Consider the following 20487-nt stretch of genomic DNA (forward strand, 5'->3'; position numbering starts at 1 on the left):
GAAAATATTGTTATTTTCTTTAACAGGGAGAGGCTCACCAAAGATGAAGTTCATGTGACTCCAAGTAGAAGAGAAGAAAGAGGCCTTGAATAAAAGCAGAGGAGTTAAGATGCATATGAAAGATAATGAGCCCCTGGAGGTTTTTGAACAAAGAGATGAGAAAAGTAGTAATTGAAGACTTTTTAGCAAATCATACATGATAAAAAACAAAAATATATAATCAAAATCAAACTCATAGGAAAGTTTGAAAAAATGTCATCATCGTTTCAGTTCTTTTTTTTCCACTTTGAGACGGAGTCTCCCTCTGTCGCCCAGGCTGGATTGCAGTGAAGTGATCACAGCTCACTGCAGCCTCAACCTCCTGGGTTCAGGTGATTCTCCCACCTCAGCCTCCCAAGAAGCTGGGACTACAGGCATGCGCCACCATGCCTGGCTAATTTTCTGTATTTTTAGTGGAGGTGGCATGTTGCCATGTTGCCCAGGCTGGTCTCAAACTCCTGAGCTCAAGCAATCCCAAAGTGCTGGGATTACAGGAGTGAGCCATCATGCCCAGCCTCATAGTTTCGGTACTGATGGGAGACATCTATCTTCCTTAGGCACAAGGACTCCTCCATTTAAAGGTCAAAGGGATACACATCTGAATAAGATCCATCTCTGCCTGCTCCCCACGCCTTATCGTTTCCTCTGGCTCATTCCAGCATCTTCAAAATTTGTTGCTAACTAAAACAAAGATTCCATAATTATAATTAGATGCTAGAGCAATTCTTCATGTAAGAAAAAACAGAAGTTTCCCAAGATGAAAGTTGGTGAGATGATCTTCAGATGAATTTTCATCTCTAATATCCTATAATTTAATGCACGTTGGTTTTCAGCTTTTTTCTTTTTTTTACCTCTTGCCTACAGAGTAGAAATCTAGGAACAAAGGCTCTCCATCATCTGGTGAATTGAAAAAAGCTTCATAAAAATAAGAAATTACAAGGTCCCTTTTAGACTTTCTTAATAAAGTGTCTAAACAATTCAATTAAAAATGCAATGACAAAAATCAGAAAAGTACTCACCGTTACAATCACCAAAAGGAACCTAGAACTACTGAGAATTTTCTAAAGTCAGTAGAGTAAGGCCAATAACACTACCTAAAATAACCACAAGAGAGTAGTATAAGACATTCTAAACTTCTACATCTCTTTTATACAGGAGAGCTCTGTGACTTTTGGCAACTGCCCATTTTAAAAATGTTTTTTAAAAATACCTTGGTAATCATTTTACCTTATCTTGCTCCACACCAGGCTCTCTGTACACAGTCCATTTCTGCCCATCATCACTGTACAGGATTCTGTAGGCAGACACATAGTAATTGTGCTCCACCATGGTGGATCCAGTGGTTATAATGCCTGGGGAATGAAGAGTTGCTTTCATTAATGCACACGGTCTGATTCCCTAAGTTTGTTCAGCATCAAAGTATAAACACTTGAAATGCACAGCTCAAACATTTCTAATTATGGCTCATTTCCATATCCAAGTGCACGTTTTCATCATAACCATTACTAAATCCTTGGCCTTATTCCCTTGGAGAGATAGGAAGAATTATGAGTGTGCATTAAGTAAAGAACTATTCTGTTTTGGTGTCTTGTGTTTATAATGTCGTAAAATAGATTTTGACTACTGGGTAAGATGACTTCCTGGGAATGAACAGATTAAAGATGATTATTGGTATTATTTACAGTACCTCAACAAAATAAAATTTTAACAAAATTAAACCAATCCCAACCAATTATTCTGACCATTTGCTAAGTTCCCCTAAATTAAATTTATACTCTCCACATGTGGAAAATTGATGATCTCATCATTTAAAATGGACTCCTTTAACATAAATTTCTCTTAATGACTGTAAGAGACCGTTATTTTAGATGTCTCAAGACCACTTTACTGAAACACGACCTTAAAAAAGAGTCTCATTACAATGGAAACAAAAAGCTATTACAAATTAAATACTGTGATGGTTAATACTGAGTGTCAACTTGATTGAAGGATGAAAAGTATTGTTCCCAGGTATGTCTGTGAGGATGTTGCTAGAGGAGATTAACATTTGAATCAGTGGACTGGGAAAGGCAGAACCACCCTCAGTCTGGGTTGGCACCATTTAATCAGCATCAGCACGGCCAGAATAAAAAAAGGCAGAAGAAAACGTGTAAAGACTAAACTGGCTTAAGTCTCCCGGCCTACAACTTTCTCCCATGCTGGATGCTTCCTGCCCTTGAACATCAGACTCCAAGTTCTTAGCTTTGGGACTTTCGGATCTTCGACCATAGACTGAAAGCTGCACTGTCGGCTTCCCTACTTTTGAGGTTTTGGGGCTCAGAATGGCTTCCTTGCTCCTCAGCTTGCAGATGGCCTGTGGGACTTCACTTTGTGATCATGTGAGCCAATACACCTTAATAAACTCCCCTTTATATATACATCTGTCCTATTAGTTGTGTCCCTTTAGAGAACCGTGACCAACACAAATAACTCCTTTTCTCTGCCATGTTTCATAAAATGTGTCTCCAGTAATATTAACATCAGTGAAGAAAATATAAAACCACATAATTAAAATTTTAATGCCTTAATTTTCTCTGAAAATCTTAGATGTTACCAGTTTTTCAAATAAAATAAGTGTTACAAATTGCTCTAGAAAATTTTATCTCTTAACCTGTTATTTTCTTTTCCTTATTCAAATCTATTTGTAACCACTGGTATTCATCAGTGGCAAAAGCAGCCCAAGGCGGTCCAGGTTTTTTCAGCCTGGCTTTTTCGGGTTTCCAACTGTTCTCTTGCCCTGTGTGGTCAGTCCACTCCAGCACAGATGATGCTGTTACTTGAGGATCCGCGATCACACCAGACTCCATCCCCAGTGTTCCATAACAGCCTGAAACAAAGAAAAGACTAAATTTGGTTTCCAGGTATAATTTCAAAATGCATGTAGACCTGCTCACTGAAAACTTTCTATTCCATCTTTAATTAACATACACTACGCTAATAATACACTGTAACAGAGAAATTTCAAAACTAGGCAAGTGTTTCTTGGGCATATGTCTTTGTGTATCATTAGGAAACCTACAAACATGCTCATTTACAAGCATGACTGTTAGTTTAATAGAGATACATTATCTTCTCCCTGGGACACTCTCCCCAAATAACTGAGTAACTCACTCCTTTACCTCCTTCAGGTTTTTGGCCTATGTTGCATTCTCCCTGAGGTCTTCCCTGGGAGGAAGCCCTTCCCAACTTCAATCCAGTCCTCCTTCTTTATTTTCCTACATCTTTTATCATATTGTAAACAGTACATTATAAACTAATTTATTCATTGCTTATCATCAATCTCTCACTACTAGAATGAAGGCTCCAGGAAGGCAGGAGTTTGTTCACTTTATCACTCGAACCAGAGCAATGCCTGGCACATAAAGAGAAGGCACTCAGTAAATATTTTCTGTTGAACGAATTGATTACTTCTTCAGACAAGTTCAAAAGTCATCTTTCTTAAGGAACCTTCCTTGCTTACATGACCATTTCTCTATAAATATAAAACTTCCAATTTGCTCTATTCATTATATTACTAGATAACTATCTTACCTCATAGTGTTATTATGACAACTAAGTGAGAAAGTACAATAAATCAGCAACTGACACAGTGCCTAACAGTGTTCAAAAAATATTAATTATATAAATAAAAAATTATAAAGTCCATAAAAGGCTTACCACTTGTCTTAAATGTAAAAAGACTTGTAGATAAGTGTCCCCTGAAAGAGAGAAGGGTTTCTTTTTTGGTGATATTCACATAACACATGACTGCCCCATATTTAGTGAAACATTTTCTTTTGATTTGGTTCCCCCCACCCAACAAAAGAACCAAGATGACTGTGTGGCTAAAAATTAGACAACTAATATTGTTCCTAGGAAAAAAGTCTCATTTCTAAGCAGGACAACTCCTGAAATCAGCATAAACAACTTTCTCTACCAGTATCTAGCACCCAGTTTCATATGTGATTGTGCAAAAGGTCTCTATGTAATCTTTAACATGTACTTCTTTTTCATAATTTATTTACTCATTGTTTACTGTCAATCTCCCACTACTTTATTTCATGAAATAAATGGATTCTTAACACTTTTCTGTGGCAAATGCTTTTGATGAAAATACACTAAAAGGTCTAATTCTCAGAGAATGAGGCTCAAGTCTTTTTGGATAAACATGAGAAAAGTTGGGTACTAATAGATTTATTTTTCATTTTTTTTTTTAGAAGAAATCAACATCTCATGGAAGAAGTTTCAGTGTACACTCCTGCCTTTAGTCCAACATACAAACCATTACAAGAGGATGCAATTTATCCCTGTTTTGTTTTTTAAAGTATGAAAGAGAGAATTCACACACACTGAATCTTTCTAAAGGTATAACATGGTAAAGGAATGAAAGGGTCTGCATAAAATAATCTAGAAAAAAAAAAAAAAGAAGGGAAGGTAGTTGAATCTATACCAGGGATGGGCAAATGACTGCCCATGCATGGCCTGTTTTGTATGGGCAGTGAGTTAAGAATAAAGAGCTGTAAATAAAACAAAAAAAGAATAAGCTGCAGAGACATGTGGCCTGTAAAGCCTAAAATATTTATTAGCTGGATCTTTACGGAACGAGTCTGCTGAATCCTGTTGTATACCAATCTGGATATGGACGATGCTTGTGTCTTCTGAATGAAAATTGGCCTAGGACCTCTGAAGAAAAGCTGGTTTCAATTAGGCTTAGTGTTGTCTGAAAGACTAAGCATATCTAAGAGACAAGATTTATAAAAACAGATTGCTAACACTGCATTTCTATTTAATGTTCCAACTTCTCCAACTTTGATGCCTACCCTACGTTTTATAAAACAGTAGAACACTATAGATACCATGAAAATACATCCTTAAAATATTCTCTTAGAATGAAAGGAAGATTCACAATAATGCTTATGATGTCACACTTTATGTCAAATTTAAATTTATATTTAAAGTATTTCAATTATCTTGAATCCCCATGTGCTATAAGGAACACAGTAGTTAAGCCTTTCAATCTGTAAAATAAATAAGGATTTGGCAACAAACTTCTAGACTCTTATGTAGACTTTTTTTTAACACTTAGAAAAGACAGAAGAAACACATTACTCTTTCAAATGACTACATTTTTGAAGAACAATAAGCTAAAGTAGTACGACACCGCCTGTACTCTTCAAAATATGCAGACACTGGCTGGGCATGGTGGGTCACGCCTGTAATCCCAGCACTTTCGGTGGCCGAGGCGGGTGAATCACAAGGTCAGGAGTTCGAGACCAGCCTGGCCAACATGGTGAAACCCTGTCTCTACTAAAAATACAAAAGTTAGCCAGGCGTGGTGCCACACATCTGTAATCCCAGCTACTTGGGAGGCTGAGACCGGAGAATCCCTTGAAACCAGAAGGCAGAGGTTGCAGTGAGCCGAGATCACCACTGCACTCCAGCCTGGGCAATGAGAGCGAAACTCTGTCTCAAACAAAACAAAACAAAACAAAACAAACAGGCACTGAGCACACTAATGTGAGTGCTTACTGCCTAAATGTTCTTTCATGAACACCATTAACAGTGATACTGTTGAGATCTAGCTAGTTCTTAGCCCAATGCTACCCAGAATGCTAATTATATATAGCATATATTTTTTAAATTGTATATATACTTACACCACAGATGTGACGTTGTTAGCCAAAGAACTTTCATAATATGGGATACCTTTACTAATTACAACACTGATTTGGCCACCCAACGTGTTTGACACTACTCCTGCATGCACACCAGCCATGCACAATGGCGAGGACTTAAGGAAGGGAAAAAGAAAAGATTCATTTTTAATTTTCTCTTAATAATTCATAAACAAGACACTCTACTTCCTTGAGAAATCAGTTAATCTAGGCAGTTTCTTCATAAACTTCATAAACAAAAATAGATTATTGGTACTTTAGCACAACAGTTTTAGCAGAAGAAAAAGAATAAAACACATATTACTAAAAAATGTCTTAAAAAGGTAAAAGGTAAGGATACATGATTAACACACCTCTAACTACTCTGGAGTTCTAAAAAAATAAAGTTATATCACAATTTTCAAATAAGTTTATAACTGGCTTACATCTCTATATCCATGAGGAATTGTTCCAGATATCTCAGCAAAAGGAAGCAGACAACCAGCTGGGCAGTACTTACTGAGAAATGAAAACAAGCAAAAGGTTACATAATGCTGTATTTTACAGGGGAAAAAAAGCAACCCCCCAAAAATATCACAGACACATTTTTCAGTTCAAGGTGAATACCATAATCTCACTACCCTCAAAGACCTACCAGTTCTTTTTTTTTGACACAGAGTTTCACTCTTGTCGCCCAGGCTGGAGTGCAATGGTACCTTCTTGGCTCACTGCAACCTCTGCCTCCCGGGTCTCAAGAGATTTTCCTGCCTCAGCCTCCCGAGTAGCTGGGATTACAGGTGCATACCACCACACCTGGCTAATTTTTGTATTTTTAGTAGAGATGGGGTTTCACCATGCTGGCCAGGCTGGTCTCAAACTCCTGACCTCAGGTGATCCGCCCACCTCGGCCTCCCAAAGTGCTGGGATTTCAGGCGTGAATGACTGTGCCCGGCCAGGACCACCAGTTCTAAAAAGCCCTTTCAGACTTTCTTCCATGCATATATACATAATATGTCTTTACTCACACATTTGCAACACTTTTTTTTCTTATTACATACTGCCTTGATTATTTTATTTCATAATGAATGGTAGACATGTTTCTACTATAAAACCTACTCATCAAATTTAAGAGCTATATGATATTCTATTCTGTGGATATGCCATAATACATTTTACCAACCCTCTATTGATCCAATTTAAGCTGTATTAAAAGAGGTACATTCATTCACGCTGCTACCCATCCACCCAACACATTTATTTGAATGTCTATTACGCTGTCTGTTGAGTGTAGGGCGGTACTAGGTACTGGGTTTACAAAAGTCAAACAGACAAATATTGCCCCTGTCCTCACTGAGTTTATATTCCAGTGGTAGAAAACATTAAACCAATACTTACACAAAGAATTGATTTTGATTCTGCTATGAAGAAAAGTCACGCTGAAATAACCGGAAGAAATCTAACTTAATACAAGTAACACAATAATTCAGTAAACTTAATGAATTGCCAGGTAGCACCCAAAGTGCTTTAGGTAATCCATATAAGAACCCTATGGAGGAGATGCTAGTGTTGTCCTCATCTTAGGAAACAGGGAAATTAAGGAACTGTATACCCATTCACACAGCTATCAGGTAGCAAATGGACTCTGGAGTCCATGCTCTTACGCAGTACTCTGTACCGCCCCCAGTCAGGGAACGGGGGTGGCAGGATGGGGCTCTTAGAAGTGAAGCCTCAGCAGTGAGCTAAGGGGTGTCACTAGAACAAGTGGTGGGAAATGCACACTAGTCAGAGGGATGAGCACAGCATGAGGCAGGATGGCCTGGTGCGTGTTTGGAAGTGATGATGGCAGTGCAAGTAGGTGCCAGAGAGCAAAACTAAGGTTAGTTAGAGAGAAGACTGGACAGATGGGCAGGTAATGCAGGAGCCTTGTGGGCTATGGTGAGGAGTATGGAATATATTTCTAAGTAAAAATAGGAAGCCAGTAAAGGATTTTGGCAGCTTACATACATAATCTGATTAGTATTTTTAAAAAAGATTATTCTGGCTCCTAGGAAGAAAAGAGATAGCAAGGAATCATGAGTGGAGGCTGGGACACCATTAGGCGATAGTACAGCAGCCCCGGACAGGGATAATGGGAGCTTGGATTTGTTGTGGCAGATCATGGAGCTGGAGAGTGGCGTGAGCGCAGCTGACCCTCTGCCAGGGCTGTCTACCATACACTGATGCTAGGGTTACCCCAGCTAACCAGGGTCCCCCTCAAATGCTGAAGAGGTCACCCTTCCCACACAGAACCAATCTTGAAGACAAAATTAAGGTTCTTGGGGGGAAGTGGTAGTAAGTTCGGAAAAGTTAGTAAGATGGCTCTTGAAAGATGAGAACGATCTGCCAAGCAGAGAGGAGGCAAGTGGTTCTTGGTAAAAGCTCTGTGAGCTCAGAGCAGTGTAAATAACTCGGAGTCATTTCAATATGGAGAACATAAGATGAGACTGGAAAAATGGCCTGAGGACTGCTTGTGAAAGAACCAGAAGACCAGGTTAAGGAAATCTGGACAACTGTTTTTTATCATAATAAGTAGTTTCTCAAGATTTTTAAGCAGGGAAATGATCAGATATGTGTTTTGAAAACAACTTGGCAGCAGTGTGAATGGCAGTGAGCAAACAGAAATAGGAACTCGATTAGAAGTTGTCTAGGCAAGAGACAAAGGCATAAAGAAGAGAAATAGTGGAAATGGTACTTGAGTAACAACACTGCAGAATTCTATAACAGCCAAAACCATGCTCTTTCAATTTTTTGAAAAAAGATAAATACCTTTTCAACTTTTATTAGCAGTTTTGCTAGATTTTGAAAAGCAACTAGTTCTACTTTCAAAGAATATTAAAATGATACTTTCATTTTGCAGATCTAAATGCTACAATAAAAGCAAAATGTAAACATGCAACTAAATGGCTTTATGCTTTAAGTAAGCTCTGATTTATTGAAGTCTCGGAACAATGATATGTATCACACAATATACATTAACCCTAAGAATATACAGAATGAAAATGAAGAAGTGAATGAAGAGTAACATTTAAGCAAAAAAAAAAAAAAAAGTCACAAATATAATCATACCTGAACTCAGGTTCCAAAAAATTGGATGCAGTGTCCAAACAAGTAATTAGATCTAGAAAAACAAAAATAAAAAACTGATTCCATTAATATACAGGATTACCTTGCTGAAACTCCAAGTGTCTCAGAATCCCAAACTGTACTACTCTAATTTTCAAAAATCCCAATGGCACTGTCAAGGTGGTACTAAAAACTTTACCAACTTTTGTTAATCACAATTTCTTTCTGACATTAAGTTTCTTGATTTTTGGAGCAATATCTCCTCAATACTGTTTACTACATCACCTCAGGAAGTCACATACCATATACACAGGTATATGTATATGTGTATTTATATATATATATAGATATTTAGAACATGCATAGATAAGTAAAATTTATAGCTTTAAAGTGGTTTCTGTAAAATACAGCTACCCACACACGCAAATATTTCTTGGTTATTATATAACTAAAAATGATCCTTTGCTGTTTGCACATAAGGAAAACAATGACAAAGAAAGTGAGTTAATTTTATGGCTCTAACTATTAATAACTGCTAATTAAAATCTGGTCCAGAGACAGGACTGGTGCATCAGCATCTTCTGGAAATTTAGTAGAAATTCAAATTCTTGAACTCCATCCAGACTTACAGAAACTCTGGAGGTGGTGCCCAAAAATCTGTTTGAACAAGTCCTCTCGGTAATTTCTTAAGCACACAGAAGTTGGAGTAGCATTGCTCTAAAGAAACAAAACTTCTAAAATTTAACATTTTCTGCCTAGAAACCAATACATCTGAGCAAGAGCTAATCTGCCTCTAATTAAGACCAAGTTCATAGGCTATGTAAAAAGTGGCTTTGGTTAAAAAAAAAAAACAAAAAACAAAACAAAACAAAAATCACCATTTCAATGGCTTCCTTCTCCTCTTAGGAGAGACAGCAAAGCCTTCAACACAGACTACCGAGTCTTAAAGTGCTGGCCTTGTCGTATTCTGCAGTCTTGTGTGTACCTGCCTTGGCTTCTCGCCGCTCCAGCCTTGTTTTGGTCCCCTGGCACAAGCTGCTCTCTTGACTTGGAAGGCTTTCCCACTATTCCTTAGTCTAGCTGATTCCTCTCTAAGAGCTCAGCTTCACTGCCACTTCCTCACAGAAGCTGTCCCTCAGCTTCACAAGTCAAATTCCTTTAGCAACAGTAGGCACTTAAGTTTTGTTTTAATAAACGATGACTATTCTGTGTTGTCAAAGGTAATGTGTTATGTTAATATGTAAGCCTGACTTGTTGATGCAATTAGAGTTATAAGCAAAATCACTCTATAAAGCCTAGTCCCCGGACAGAGCCTGAGGCTGTTTGTCCTCACCTTTGTATTTCCAGTAGCAATAACAGCATATGGTATACAGGAGACTTATTTATTGAATCAATGGATGAATAAAAGTTTCTGATCATTAGCATGTTTGGCTAAGTCCGGTTATTTACTAACCTGCAGGGAAGAAAACCTGGAAGAAGACCCCAAGGCAATCACAAAAGTAAGTGATTTTACATATAAACGCTTGATTAAAGAACTGTGTCAAGGGTAGCCAATATACTGATGGAGATAGCTCCTAGCACACTGAACAGTATGTAAATATTTGTTAAATTAATGGTTACCACAGCAAGCACATGATGATAATCCATCATTTTATTCTATAATTCTGAAGAAATTTTGTGTTTACTATTCAACTAAAATGTGTCTTGAACTAGAGCTTAATAACTGTGTTGTACCAGTAGGAAAAGGGCATTTTCAGGGCAACTGTATAAATTAACATTTATAAACCACAGGCATTTGAATGACAGTTAAGCTAAATCTGTGCTTTAGGAATTTAATAGGATAGATGCCTAAATAGGGTTCACTACCACCCAGTTGACCAACCAGAAGAGCAGGCAAATTGAATTACCAGTACTCTAGTTATTCCTATCCATCTTTGCCCAGCATCAACAAGAATCAATTTTCCACTTTCTGCTCCACCAAAAAAATTTCCGACTTCTAAGATTAGAAGTTGAATTTCTAAGATTAATAGGCTGGGATGAAAGGTACTGTGTGGTCCAATATGGCACTTAAACCACAAGAAGACTGCCAGCTGGCCCCATTATCTTCCAGCCACATGCCAGAAATCTGGTCAACTATGGATTATTTGATCAGAACAGGGCTTTGGTTGTAAGTGCAGGCAGTGCTCAGACTCCAAAACTATGCCATGCAAATGTGCAACTCACTAAACTTGTTCTCAAATTCCATGGAAGTTCAAAAAAGCTCTCAAGGAGAAAAATAAGAATTCAAAATGGACAGCTACAAGAAGAGCCAAGAAGACTGAAGATAAAGAAAGCCTTAAGTACACACTTTGACCTTTACAACTCTACAAAGGCAAAGAAAACAACATCAAATAAAGCAGGCAATTAAGAAGCTTTAAAATGTCTTTCTTAAAAGCTTTTCCCAAAGAAACAGCCTTCCAGAAAATTGTCATTACTACAATGCTCCCAGCTAATAAGAACACAGCCTAGCTCCAAAAAAATCCATCTGCCCCAGAGATTTCTGATAGCAATGTATAAGTCATCATAATCAAAGGAACAGAATTGAAAGTCTAGAAATAAACCCTCAAATTTATAGTCAACTGAGTTTCAACAAGTGTGCCAAGACAATTCAATGGGGGGAAGAATTATCTTTTAGACAAATGATGCTGAGACAACTGGATATCCACCAAACAAACAAATGAATTGGACCCATACCTCACACCACATACAAAATAAAGTGGATCTAAACTCAAGAGCTGAAACTATAAAACTTTTAGAAAAAAATATATGAGAATATCACAACTCTGGATTAAGCAGTGATTTCTTAGATAAAACAGCAAAAGCACAAGAAAACAAATAAAAATAAATTGAAGTTCATCAAGATTAAAAACTTCTGTACTTCACAGGACATCATTAAGAAAGAGAAAGATAGCACACAGAATGGGAGAAAACATTTACAAATGATATATCAATGAAAATAGATGTATCTAATATCCAGAATACATAAAGAATATTATTATGTGGCATTAAGACAAAGGAACCAATTTAAAAACAGACAATGGATATGAACAGACATTTCTCCAAAGAAGATATACAAATGGCCAATAGGCACATAAAAAGATGCTCAACATCATTAGCCATCAGGGAAATGCAAATAAAAATCACAGTGAGACACCACCAAACACCCACTAGGATGGCGAAAATAAAAAAGACATAACAAGCACTGGCAAAAATGTGGAGAAACTGGAGTCTTTATGCGGTACTAGTAAAATTGTAAAATGGCGCAGCTGTTTTGGAAAATGGTTTGGCAGTTCCTTAAAATATTAAACAGTTAGCATATGACCCAGAAATCCCACTACTAGGTATATGCCCAAGAGAATTAAAAACCTATATCCCCACCAATATTTGTACACAAAAGTTCATCAACTGATGAATGGATGGATAAACAAAATGGGGTGTATATACATACAATGGAATATTAGTTGTCCATAAAAAGAAATGAAGTACTGATTCATGCTACAACATGGATAAACTTTGAAAATATGCTAAGTGAAAGAAGCTAGTCACAAAAGACCACATACTATATGATACATTTATATGAAATGTCTCGAATAGGCAAATATATAGCAATAAAAAGTAGATTCGTGGTTTCCTAGGACTGTAGGGGGTTAAGAGAGAAATGGGGAATAACCACTACTAACTAAGGAATTTCCTTTGGGGTGATAAATATGTTCTAAAATTGACTATGGTGATGACTGTACAACTCTGAATACACTGAAAAATTAATGAATTGTATGGGATTACTAGGTCAAATGGTGGCCCCGCTTTTAACGCTCTGAGCAATCACTACTGGTTTCCACAATGGTTGAATTTACACTCCCACCAACAGCGTGTAAGTGTTCCCTTTTCTCCACAACCTCATTAGCATTTTTTTTTTTTACTTTTTAATAATAGCCATTCTGACTGGTATGAGATGGTATCTCATTGTGGTTTTGATTTATATTTCTCTAATGATCAATGATATTGAGCTTTTTTTCTTATGCTTATTGGCCGCATGTGTGTCTTCTTTGGAAAAGTGTCTGCTCATGTTCTTTACCCGCTTTTTAACGTTTCTTTTCTCTTGTAAACTTGTTTAAGTTCCTTATCGATGTTGGGTATCAGACCTTTGCCAGATCCACACTTTGCAAATATTTTCTCCCCATTCTGTAGGTTGTCTGTTTACTCTGTTGATAGTTTCTTTTTTTTTTTTTTCGAGACAGAGTCTCGCTCTGTTGCCCAGGCTGCAGTGCAGTGGCGCGATCTCGGCTCACTGCAAGCTCTGCCTCCGGGGTTCACGCCATTCTCCTGCCTCAGCCTCCTGAGTAGCTGGGACTACAGGCGCCCGCCACCATGCCCGATTAATTTTTTGTATTTTTAGTAGAGACAGGGTTTCACTGTGTTAGTCAGGAAGGTCGCAATCTCCTGACCTCATGATCCGCCCGCCTCAGCCTCCCGAAGTGCTGGGATTACAGGCTTGAGCCACTGTGCCTGGCCTGATAGTTTCTTTTGCTGTACAGAAGCTCTTAATTTTAATTAGATCCTATTTGTCAATTTTTGCTTTTGCTGTGATTGCTTTTGGTGTCTTCATCATGAAATCTTTGCCAGTTCCTATGACCAGAATGCTATTGCCTAGATTGTCTTCCAGGGTTTTTATAGTTTTGAGATTTACATTTAAGTGTTTAATCTATCTTGAGTTGATTTTTGTATATGGTATAAGGAAGGGGTCCAGCTTTAATCTTCTGCATATGGCTAGCCAGTTATCCCAGCACCATTTATTAAATAGGCAGTCCTTTCTACATTGTTTGTTAGCTTTGTCGATGATCAGGTGGTTGCAGATATGTGGCCTTGTTTCTGTGCTCTCTATTCTGTTCTATTGGTCTATGCACCTATTTTTGTACCAGTATCATACTGCTTTGGTTACTGTAGCCCTGCAGTACAGTTTGAAGTCAGGTAATATGATTCCTCCAGCCTTTTTCTTTTTGTTTAAGATTGCCTTGGCTATTTGGGCTCCTTTTTGTTTCCATATGAATTCTAAAGTAGTTTTTTTCTAGTTCTGTGAAGAACATCATTGGAAGTTTGATAATTTCATTGAATCTGTAAATCGCCTTGGGCAGAATGGCCATTTTTATGATAATGATTCCTCCAATTCATAAGCATGGCATGTTTTTCCATTTGTTTGTGTCATCTCTGATTTCTTCGAGCAGTGTTTTGTAACTCCTGTTGTAGAGATCATTCACCTCCCTGGTTAGCTGCATTCCTAGGTATTTTATTCTTTTTGTGACAATTGTGAATGGGATTGTGTTCTTGATTTGGCTCTTGGCTTGACTGTTTTTGGTGTATAGAAATGCTAGTAACTTTTTTTTTTTTTGAGATGGAGTCTTGCTCGGTTGCCCAGGCTGGAGTTCAGTGCAGTGGCATGATCTTCGCTCACTGCAACCTCTGCCTCCCAGGTAGCTGGGATTACAGGCACATGCCACCATGCCGAGCTAATTTTTTTTTTTTTTTTTGGTATTTTTAGTAGAGATGGGGTTTCATCATGTTGGCCAGGCTCATCACGAACTCCTGACCTCAAGTGATCCACCCACCTTGGCCTCCAAAGTGCTGGGATTATAGGCATGAGCCACCGCTCTTGGCTTTTCTCTCTTCTTTACTAATCTAGCTGGTGGCCTATCATTAATTTTTTTCAAAAAACCAATTCCCTGATTTGTTGATCTTTTGAATGTTTTTCTGCATCTCACTCTCCTTCAGGTTGAGCTCTGATTTTGGTTATAAGTATTCTGCTAGCTTTAAGGTTGGTTTGCTCTTACTTTTCTAGTTCTTTTAGTTGTGATGTTAGGTTAATTTGAGATCTAACTTTTTGATGTGGGCATTTAGTGCTATAAATTTCTCTTGTAACAATGCCTTAGCTGTGTCCCAGAGATTCTGGAATTTTGTATCTTTGTTCTCAGTAGTTTCAAAGAACTTCTTGATTTTTGCCTTAATTTCATTATTTACTCCAAAGTTATTCTGGAGCATCTCCATGTAATTGCATGGTTTTGAGCCATTTTTTTCAGTTTTGATTTCCATTTTTATTGCACTGTGGTCTGAGAGTGTGTCTGGTATGGTTTTGGTTCTTTTGCATCTGCTGATTGTTTTGTGTCCGATTATGTGGTCATTTTTAGAGTATGTGTCATGTGGCGATCAGAAGAATGTATTTTCTATTGTCTTTGGGTGGAGAGTTCTGTAGAGGTCTATCAGATACATTTGGTCCAGTGTTGAGTTTAAGTCCTGAATATCTTTGTTAATTTTCTGCTTAGATGATCTGTCTAATACTGTCAGTGGAGTGTTAAAGTCTCCCACTATTATTGTGTGGGAGCCTAAGTCTCTTTTTAGGTTTCTAAGAACTTGCTTTATGAATCTGGGTGCTCCTGTGTTGAGTGCATATATATTTAGAATACTTAGATCTTTCTGTTGAATTGAATGCTTTACATTACGTAATGCCCTTGTCTTTTTTGAGCTGTGTTGGTTTAAAGTCTGTTTTGCCTGAAATTAGGGTTGCAATCCCTGCATTTTTCTGATTTCCATTTGCTTGTTAGATTTTCCTCCATCCCTGTATTTTGAGCCTATGGATGTCATTGCATGTGAGATGGGTCTCCTGAAGATGGCATATCATTGGGTCTTGCTTTTTTATTCAGCATGCCACTCTATGCCTTTTTAAATATGGCATTTAGGCTATTTACATTCAAGGTTAGTATTGATATGTGTGCATATGATCCCGTCATTGTGTTGTTAGCTGATTATTATGCTGGCTTGTTTGTGTGGTTCCTTTATACTGTCACTGGTGTGTGTACTTGAGTGTATTTTCCTAGTGGTGTTTTAATGGTTTTTCTTTTCCATATTTAGTGCTAGCTTCAAGATGTTTTGGAAGGTGGGTCTGGTGGTAATGAACTCACTTAGCATTTGCTTATCTGAAAAGAATCTTATTTCTCCTATGCTGAGGAAGCTTAAGTTTGGCTGGTTATGAAATTCTTGAAGATTTTTTTTCTTTAAGAATGTCAAATATAGGTCCCCAATCTCTTCCATTTTGCAGGGTTTCAGCTAAGAGGTCTGTTGCTAGCCTGATGGGGTTCCCTTTGTTGGTGACCTACCCTTTCTCTCTAGCTGCCTTTAACATTCTTTTATTTCGACATTGGAAAATCTGATGATTATGTGTCTTGGGGAGATCTTGTGTAGAATCTTGCAGGTGTTCTCTGTATTTCCTGAATTTGACTGTTGGCCTCTCCAGCGAGGCTGGGGAAGTTTTCATGGATGATATCCTGAAATATGTTTTCCAGGTTGTTTGCTTTCTCCCCATCCAATTCAGGGATATCAATGATTTGCAGATTTGGCCTTTTTATATAATCTCTTATTTCTTAGAGGTTTTATTCATTCCTTTTCATTCTTTTTTTCTTTACTTTTGTCTGACTCTCTTATTTCAGAGAGCCAGTCTTCAAGTTCCAAGATTCTTTCCTCAGCTTGGTCTATTCTGCTGTTAACACTTGCAATTGGGTTGTGAAATTCTTGTAGTGTGTTTTTCAGCTCTATCAGGTCAGTTAGATTATTTTTTGCACTGGCTATTTTATCTGTCAGCTCCTGTATTGTTTTATTGTTAATTCTTAGTTTCCTTGAATTGGGTTTTGCCATTCTCCTGAATCTCGATGCTCTTCATTCCTGTGCATATTCTGAATTTTATTTGTCATTTTAGCCAACTCAGCCTGGTTAAGAACCCTCACTGGTGAACTACTGCAATCGTTAGGAGGACATAAGACACTCTGGCCATATGAATTGCTGAAGTTCTTGTGTTAGTTCTTTCTCATCTCTGTGTGTGGGTGTTCCTTTAACAGCTGGGCTGCCTCTAATTGAAGTGGTCAGGTGGGGGCACAGTGGTTGTGCTGGAGTCCCAGGTCAGGCAGCCCTGTCCAGTGAGGAGAAATGAGGACCAGGATCTACATGGAGAACCATCTGACCACTTTTCTGTGAGCTGGGTACTGTGCTGGGGGTTCAGGCCAGCCTTCAGTCCCATGGACTCTCCAGAGCCTGGAAACAGCAAAGGTGAGGGTTGCAAGGCAGGAAAGATGGAAACACCACCCTCCCACTGGGAGCTCTGTCCCAGGTTGCTGCAGAGCTGCTACTGCCTCCAAAGTCCCAGTGAAGGGAGGCTGGAAACCCAAGCCTGGAGGACTTGCCCAGTGAGGAGATATGGGAGTGGGGACCCACATAAGAAACAGTCTGGCCACTTTTCCATGACTACGGCAGTAAACTAGGGGCCTGCTCTGGTCCCCAGTCACCTCGGATTTTCCAGCACCACTTCCCTGGGCGGGGGAGGCTCCTCTGGCCCTGTGTCGTTCCTGAGTGGGTGGTTGTCCTGCTTTGCTTTTTTCCATTCTCTGTGAGTAGAGTTGTTTTCTTGATGAATCCCAGTTTGTGTACCTGGGTGTTCCAGTTCAAGTGCTATATTTACTTGCCCCTTCTATTTCTTTCCATGAAGGTGGCACACACTAGCTGTTTTTAGTTGGTCACCTTGGCCAACCCCCCTGAACTGTATATTTTAAATAGGGGAATTGTATGGTGTGTGAATTATAACTTAATAAGACTGCTATAAAATAAAAAGAAACTATCATAGAATAACAATGTCCTTTCATATGTAGCATATCCGTATTGATGGGTGAAATAAAGCCTAGTAAAAGAGCCAGGGCTGGCAGTTTGTTCATTTATTCATTCAGCATATATTTAATAAGCATGTATTATGACCAGGTGTCATTCTAGGCACCAGAGATAAAACAAAGAACAACCAGATAAAAATTCCTTCGTATAGGGAGTATACCTCTAGGTGGGGTGGGGGGAGGTAAAAGACAATATTAGTAAGAAAAAAATACTGTGTTAGAATGTGTATTGTACTTTAGAAAAATGATGAGAACAAGGAAGTTTTAAAAAGTTAGGGAGTTACAATTTTAAGTACAGTGGTCAGATCAGGCATCACTGTGAAGATGACATTTAGTAAAACTCTAAAATTGGTGAGGGAGTGAGGTGTGAGGTATTTGAATCTGAGAATAGGTAGTGGGAATCAAAGGCCCTGTATGGAAATGTGCTCAGCATGTTTGAGGCCACAGCAGACAAGTAAAAGATGAAGTCAGAGGAGTAATGGGAAGCTAAATGCTAGAGCATCTTGGAGATAAGGGTAGTTGGTAGAGTGAGATGAAACTTTCACTTTAATAAGATCACACTGACCACTGAATTCAGAGTAGATTGAAGGGGAAAATGGCAAAAACAAAGGTAAGAAATTAATTGCCGTAATTGAGGTAAAAGTTGGAACCTGAAATAGAGTGGTGGTAGTAGAGCTGTTAAGATGTAGTCAGATTCTGGTACATGTACATATATATTCGAAGAATTGGCGCTGAATATGAAGCTTGAGAAAAAAAGAGGAGTCAAAGATACACTAAAGTTTCTGGACTGAGCAACTTAAAAGATGAACTTACTACACGTGAAGTGCTTAGATTATAATAAATACTGAGAAAACACTTATCTTGCTGGATCCACTTTAATGTGTACTATAATACTAGAAAAATCAGTGATATGTTCAAAGTACCGGGCAGTATGTAATTTACATTTCTTTTTCCTTGCTCTGTCACCCAGGCTACAGTGCAGTGGCACGATCCTAGCTCACTGCAGCCTCAAGTTCCTGGTCTCAAGCAATCCTCCACCTCAGCCTCCCAAGTAGCTAAAACTACAGGTGTGTGCCACCACACCCAACTAATTTTTTAAATTGCTGGCAAAGATGGGGGTCTCACTACCTTTCTGGTCTGGAACTCCCAGCCTCAAGCAAGCCTCCCACCTCAACCTCCCAAACTGTTGAGAAGACATGGGTGAGCCACCACGCCTGGTATTTGCTACATTTTAAACTGACAGCCTCTGCATAGAATTTTATTCTGGTGATTTTAATCAAACAATACATACAAATGACTATAACACATTACTGCACAAAGTATCACATATATGGTACACTTCATTTGGGTGTTGTAGATAACAGCGATGGCAGTAATAAACAGAATGCCCTCAGGGATTCTGCTGAAGCAAACTGGCATTCCCTCTTTTTCTGGATAGCACCCAAAAGAGCATCTTCAGTGTTGAATATACACTAGTCTTCACAGTAGAGTTTAACCCAAAGGAAGTATAACCATAGTATCTATAAAAAGAGTTTCTATCCTTCCCCATTACCTGCCTTCCCTAATCCTAGACGGCTGTCCAGAGGAGGCACATCTCAGATGGGGCTCTGAAGACAGGATAATGTGATTGTGACAAAGAGCAGGAGAGAATACAAATGTGAAGGCAAGCCAATAATCAAGAACAGCCTGAGGAAACTCAGGTTTTCTGAAGACACCAACATCAGATTTTCTAAGACAGTTGCAAACTTAGTTAGCTATATTATCTGCCATAACTGATATATACATTTTTTAAAAAAATAAAGTACAATTAAAAACATTTTCAACACATAATAACTGCAAAGGCTAGAGAACTTTGTAACTGTTGCACGAAATATTTAAACTTGAAATCTTATGTTGACCCATATATAATACCATGAAAATATATTTTATGTTAACAAATGAATCAAAAAATATCAGCACATTGGTTACCATCATAGACATATTTTTGATTGACAGTGTTGGCTATTTCTGAGATTGCAGGGTTGCAAAATATATTTATTTAGATTTTCCTTCAATTAATACTGTTTTGTGTTCTTGACTGAATTGGAAAAAGACCCTCAGCAGTGTCAGTAGCCATAACTTACCACAATATAGTTGGTATAAAGCCGACTATATTTGCTGTAAACATTTTTGCACAGTTGAACTCAAGTGCCTATATTTATTCTAACTCAAGAAAGTGGCCGGGCACGGTGGCTCATGCCTGTAATCCCAGCACTTTGGGAGGCCGAGGCAGGCGGATCACGAAGTCAGGAGTTCGAGACCATCCTGGCTAACACGGTGAAACCCCATCTCTACCAAAAAAAAAAAAAAAAAAAAAAAAAAAAAATACAAAAAATTAGCCAGGCATGGTGGTGCGTGCCTGTAGTCCCAGCTACTTGGGAGGCTGAGGCAGGAGAATCGCTTGAACCCGGGAGGTGGAGGTTGCAGTGAGCTGAGATCGCACCACTGTACTCCAGCCCGGGTGATAGAGCAAGACTGTCTCAAAAAAGAAAGCATAGAAGTACTATTCCTAAGTTACTGTATTATTTACTAGAAATAAGAAAATATAGGCAGAAAAAAGAAAATGTACACCTATACATTCTTCTCTCTTATGTGATCTAAAATTATTTAAATAACCAATTTCCCAGTGCCTTAAACAATATGTGGTCTTGCTTTCATAGTTCTCATCTTGTCAACAGCCTTGCATTGTAGATATATAAACAGCTACTCTGTTCAAGTGCTAAAGGATGTAGGATAAGCCTGGTCTTCTGCTAAATTCTCCTGACAATATTATTGTGTGGTCCTAAGACTAATTCCTTGCTTCTATTATAGGAATCTGGCATTGATTTTTAGCATCTGCAATTCTGTTAAGAGAAATTTACATATATAATATAGTACAACATAATGTATAGTGATTC

General features: G+C 38.3%; 1 protein-coding gene across 1 annotated transcript in view; it reads right to left on the minus strand.

Moving 5' to 3' along the window:
* DCBLD2 (discoidin, CUB and LCCL domain containing 2) overlaps window positions 1-20487 on the minus strand; it is a 97826-nt gene that overhangs the window by 21299 nt on the left and 56040 nt on the right. Inside the window, exons 4-9 of the mRNA XM_055260695.2 lie at window positions 8817-8868; window positions 6158-6230; window positions 5715-5848; window positions 3736-3776; window positions 2690-2905; window positions 1267-1391 (exon numbers count right to left, since the gene is read on the minus strand). Coding sequence (XP_055116670.2) covers window positions 1267-1391; window positions 2690-2905; window positions 3736-3776; window positions 5715-5848; window positions 6158-6230; window positions 8817-8868 — 641 coding nt within the window. The remainder of the gene's footprint in view (window positions 1-1266; window positions 1392-2689; window positions 2906-3735; window positions 3777-5714; window positions 5849-6157; window positions 6231-8816; window positions 8869-20487) is intronic.

The sequence above is a fragment of the Symphalangus syndactylus genome, chromosome 21, assembly GCF_028878055.3.
Source record: "Symphalangus syndactylus isolate Jambi chromosome 21, NHGRI_mSymSyn1-v2.1_pri, whole genome shotgun sequence".
NCBI lineage: Eukaryota > Metazoa > Chordata > Mammalia > Primates > Hylobatidae > Symphalangus > Symphalangus syndactylus.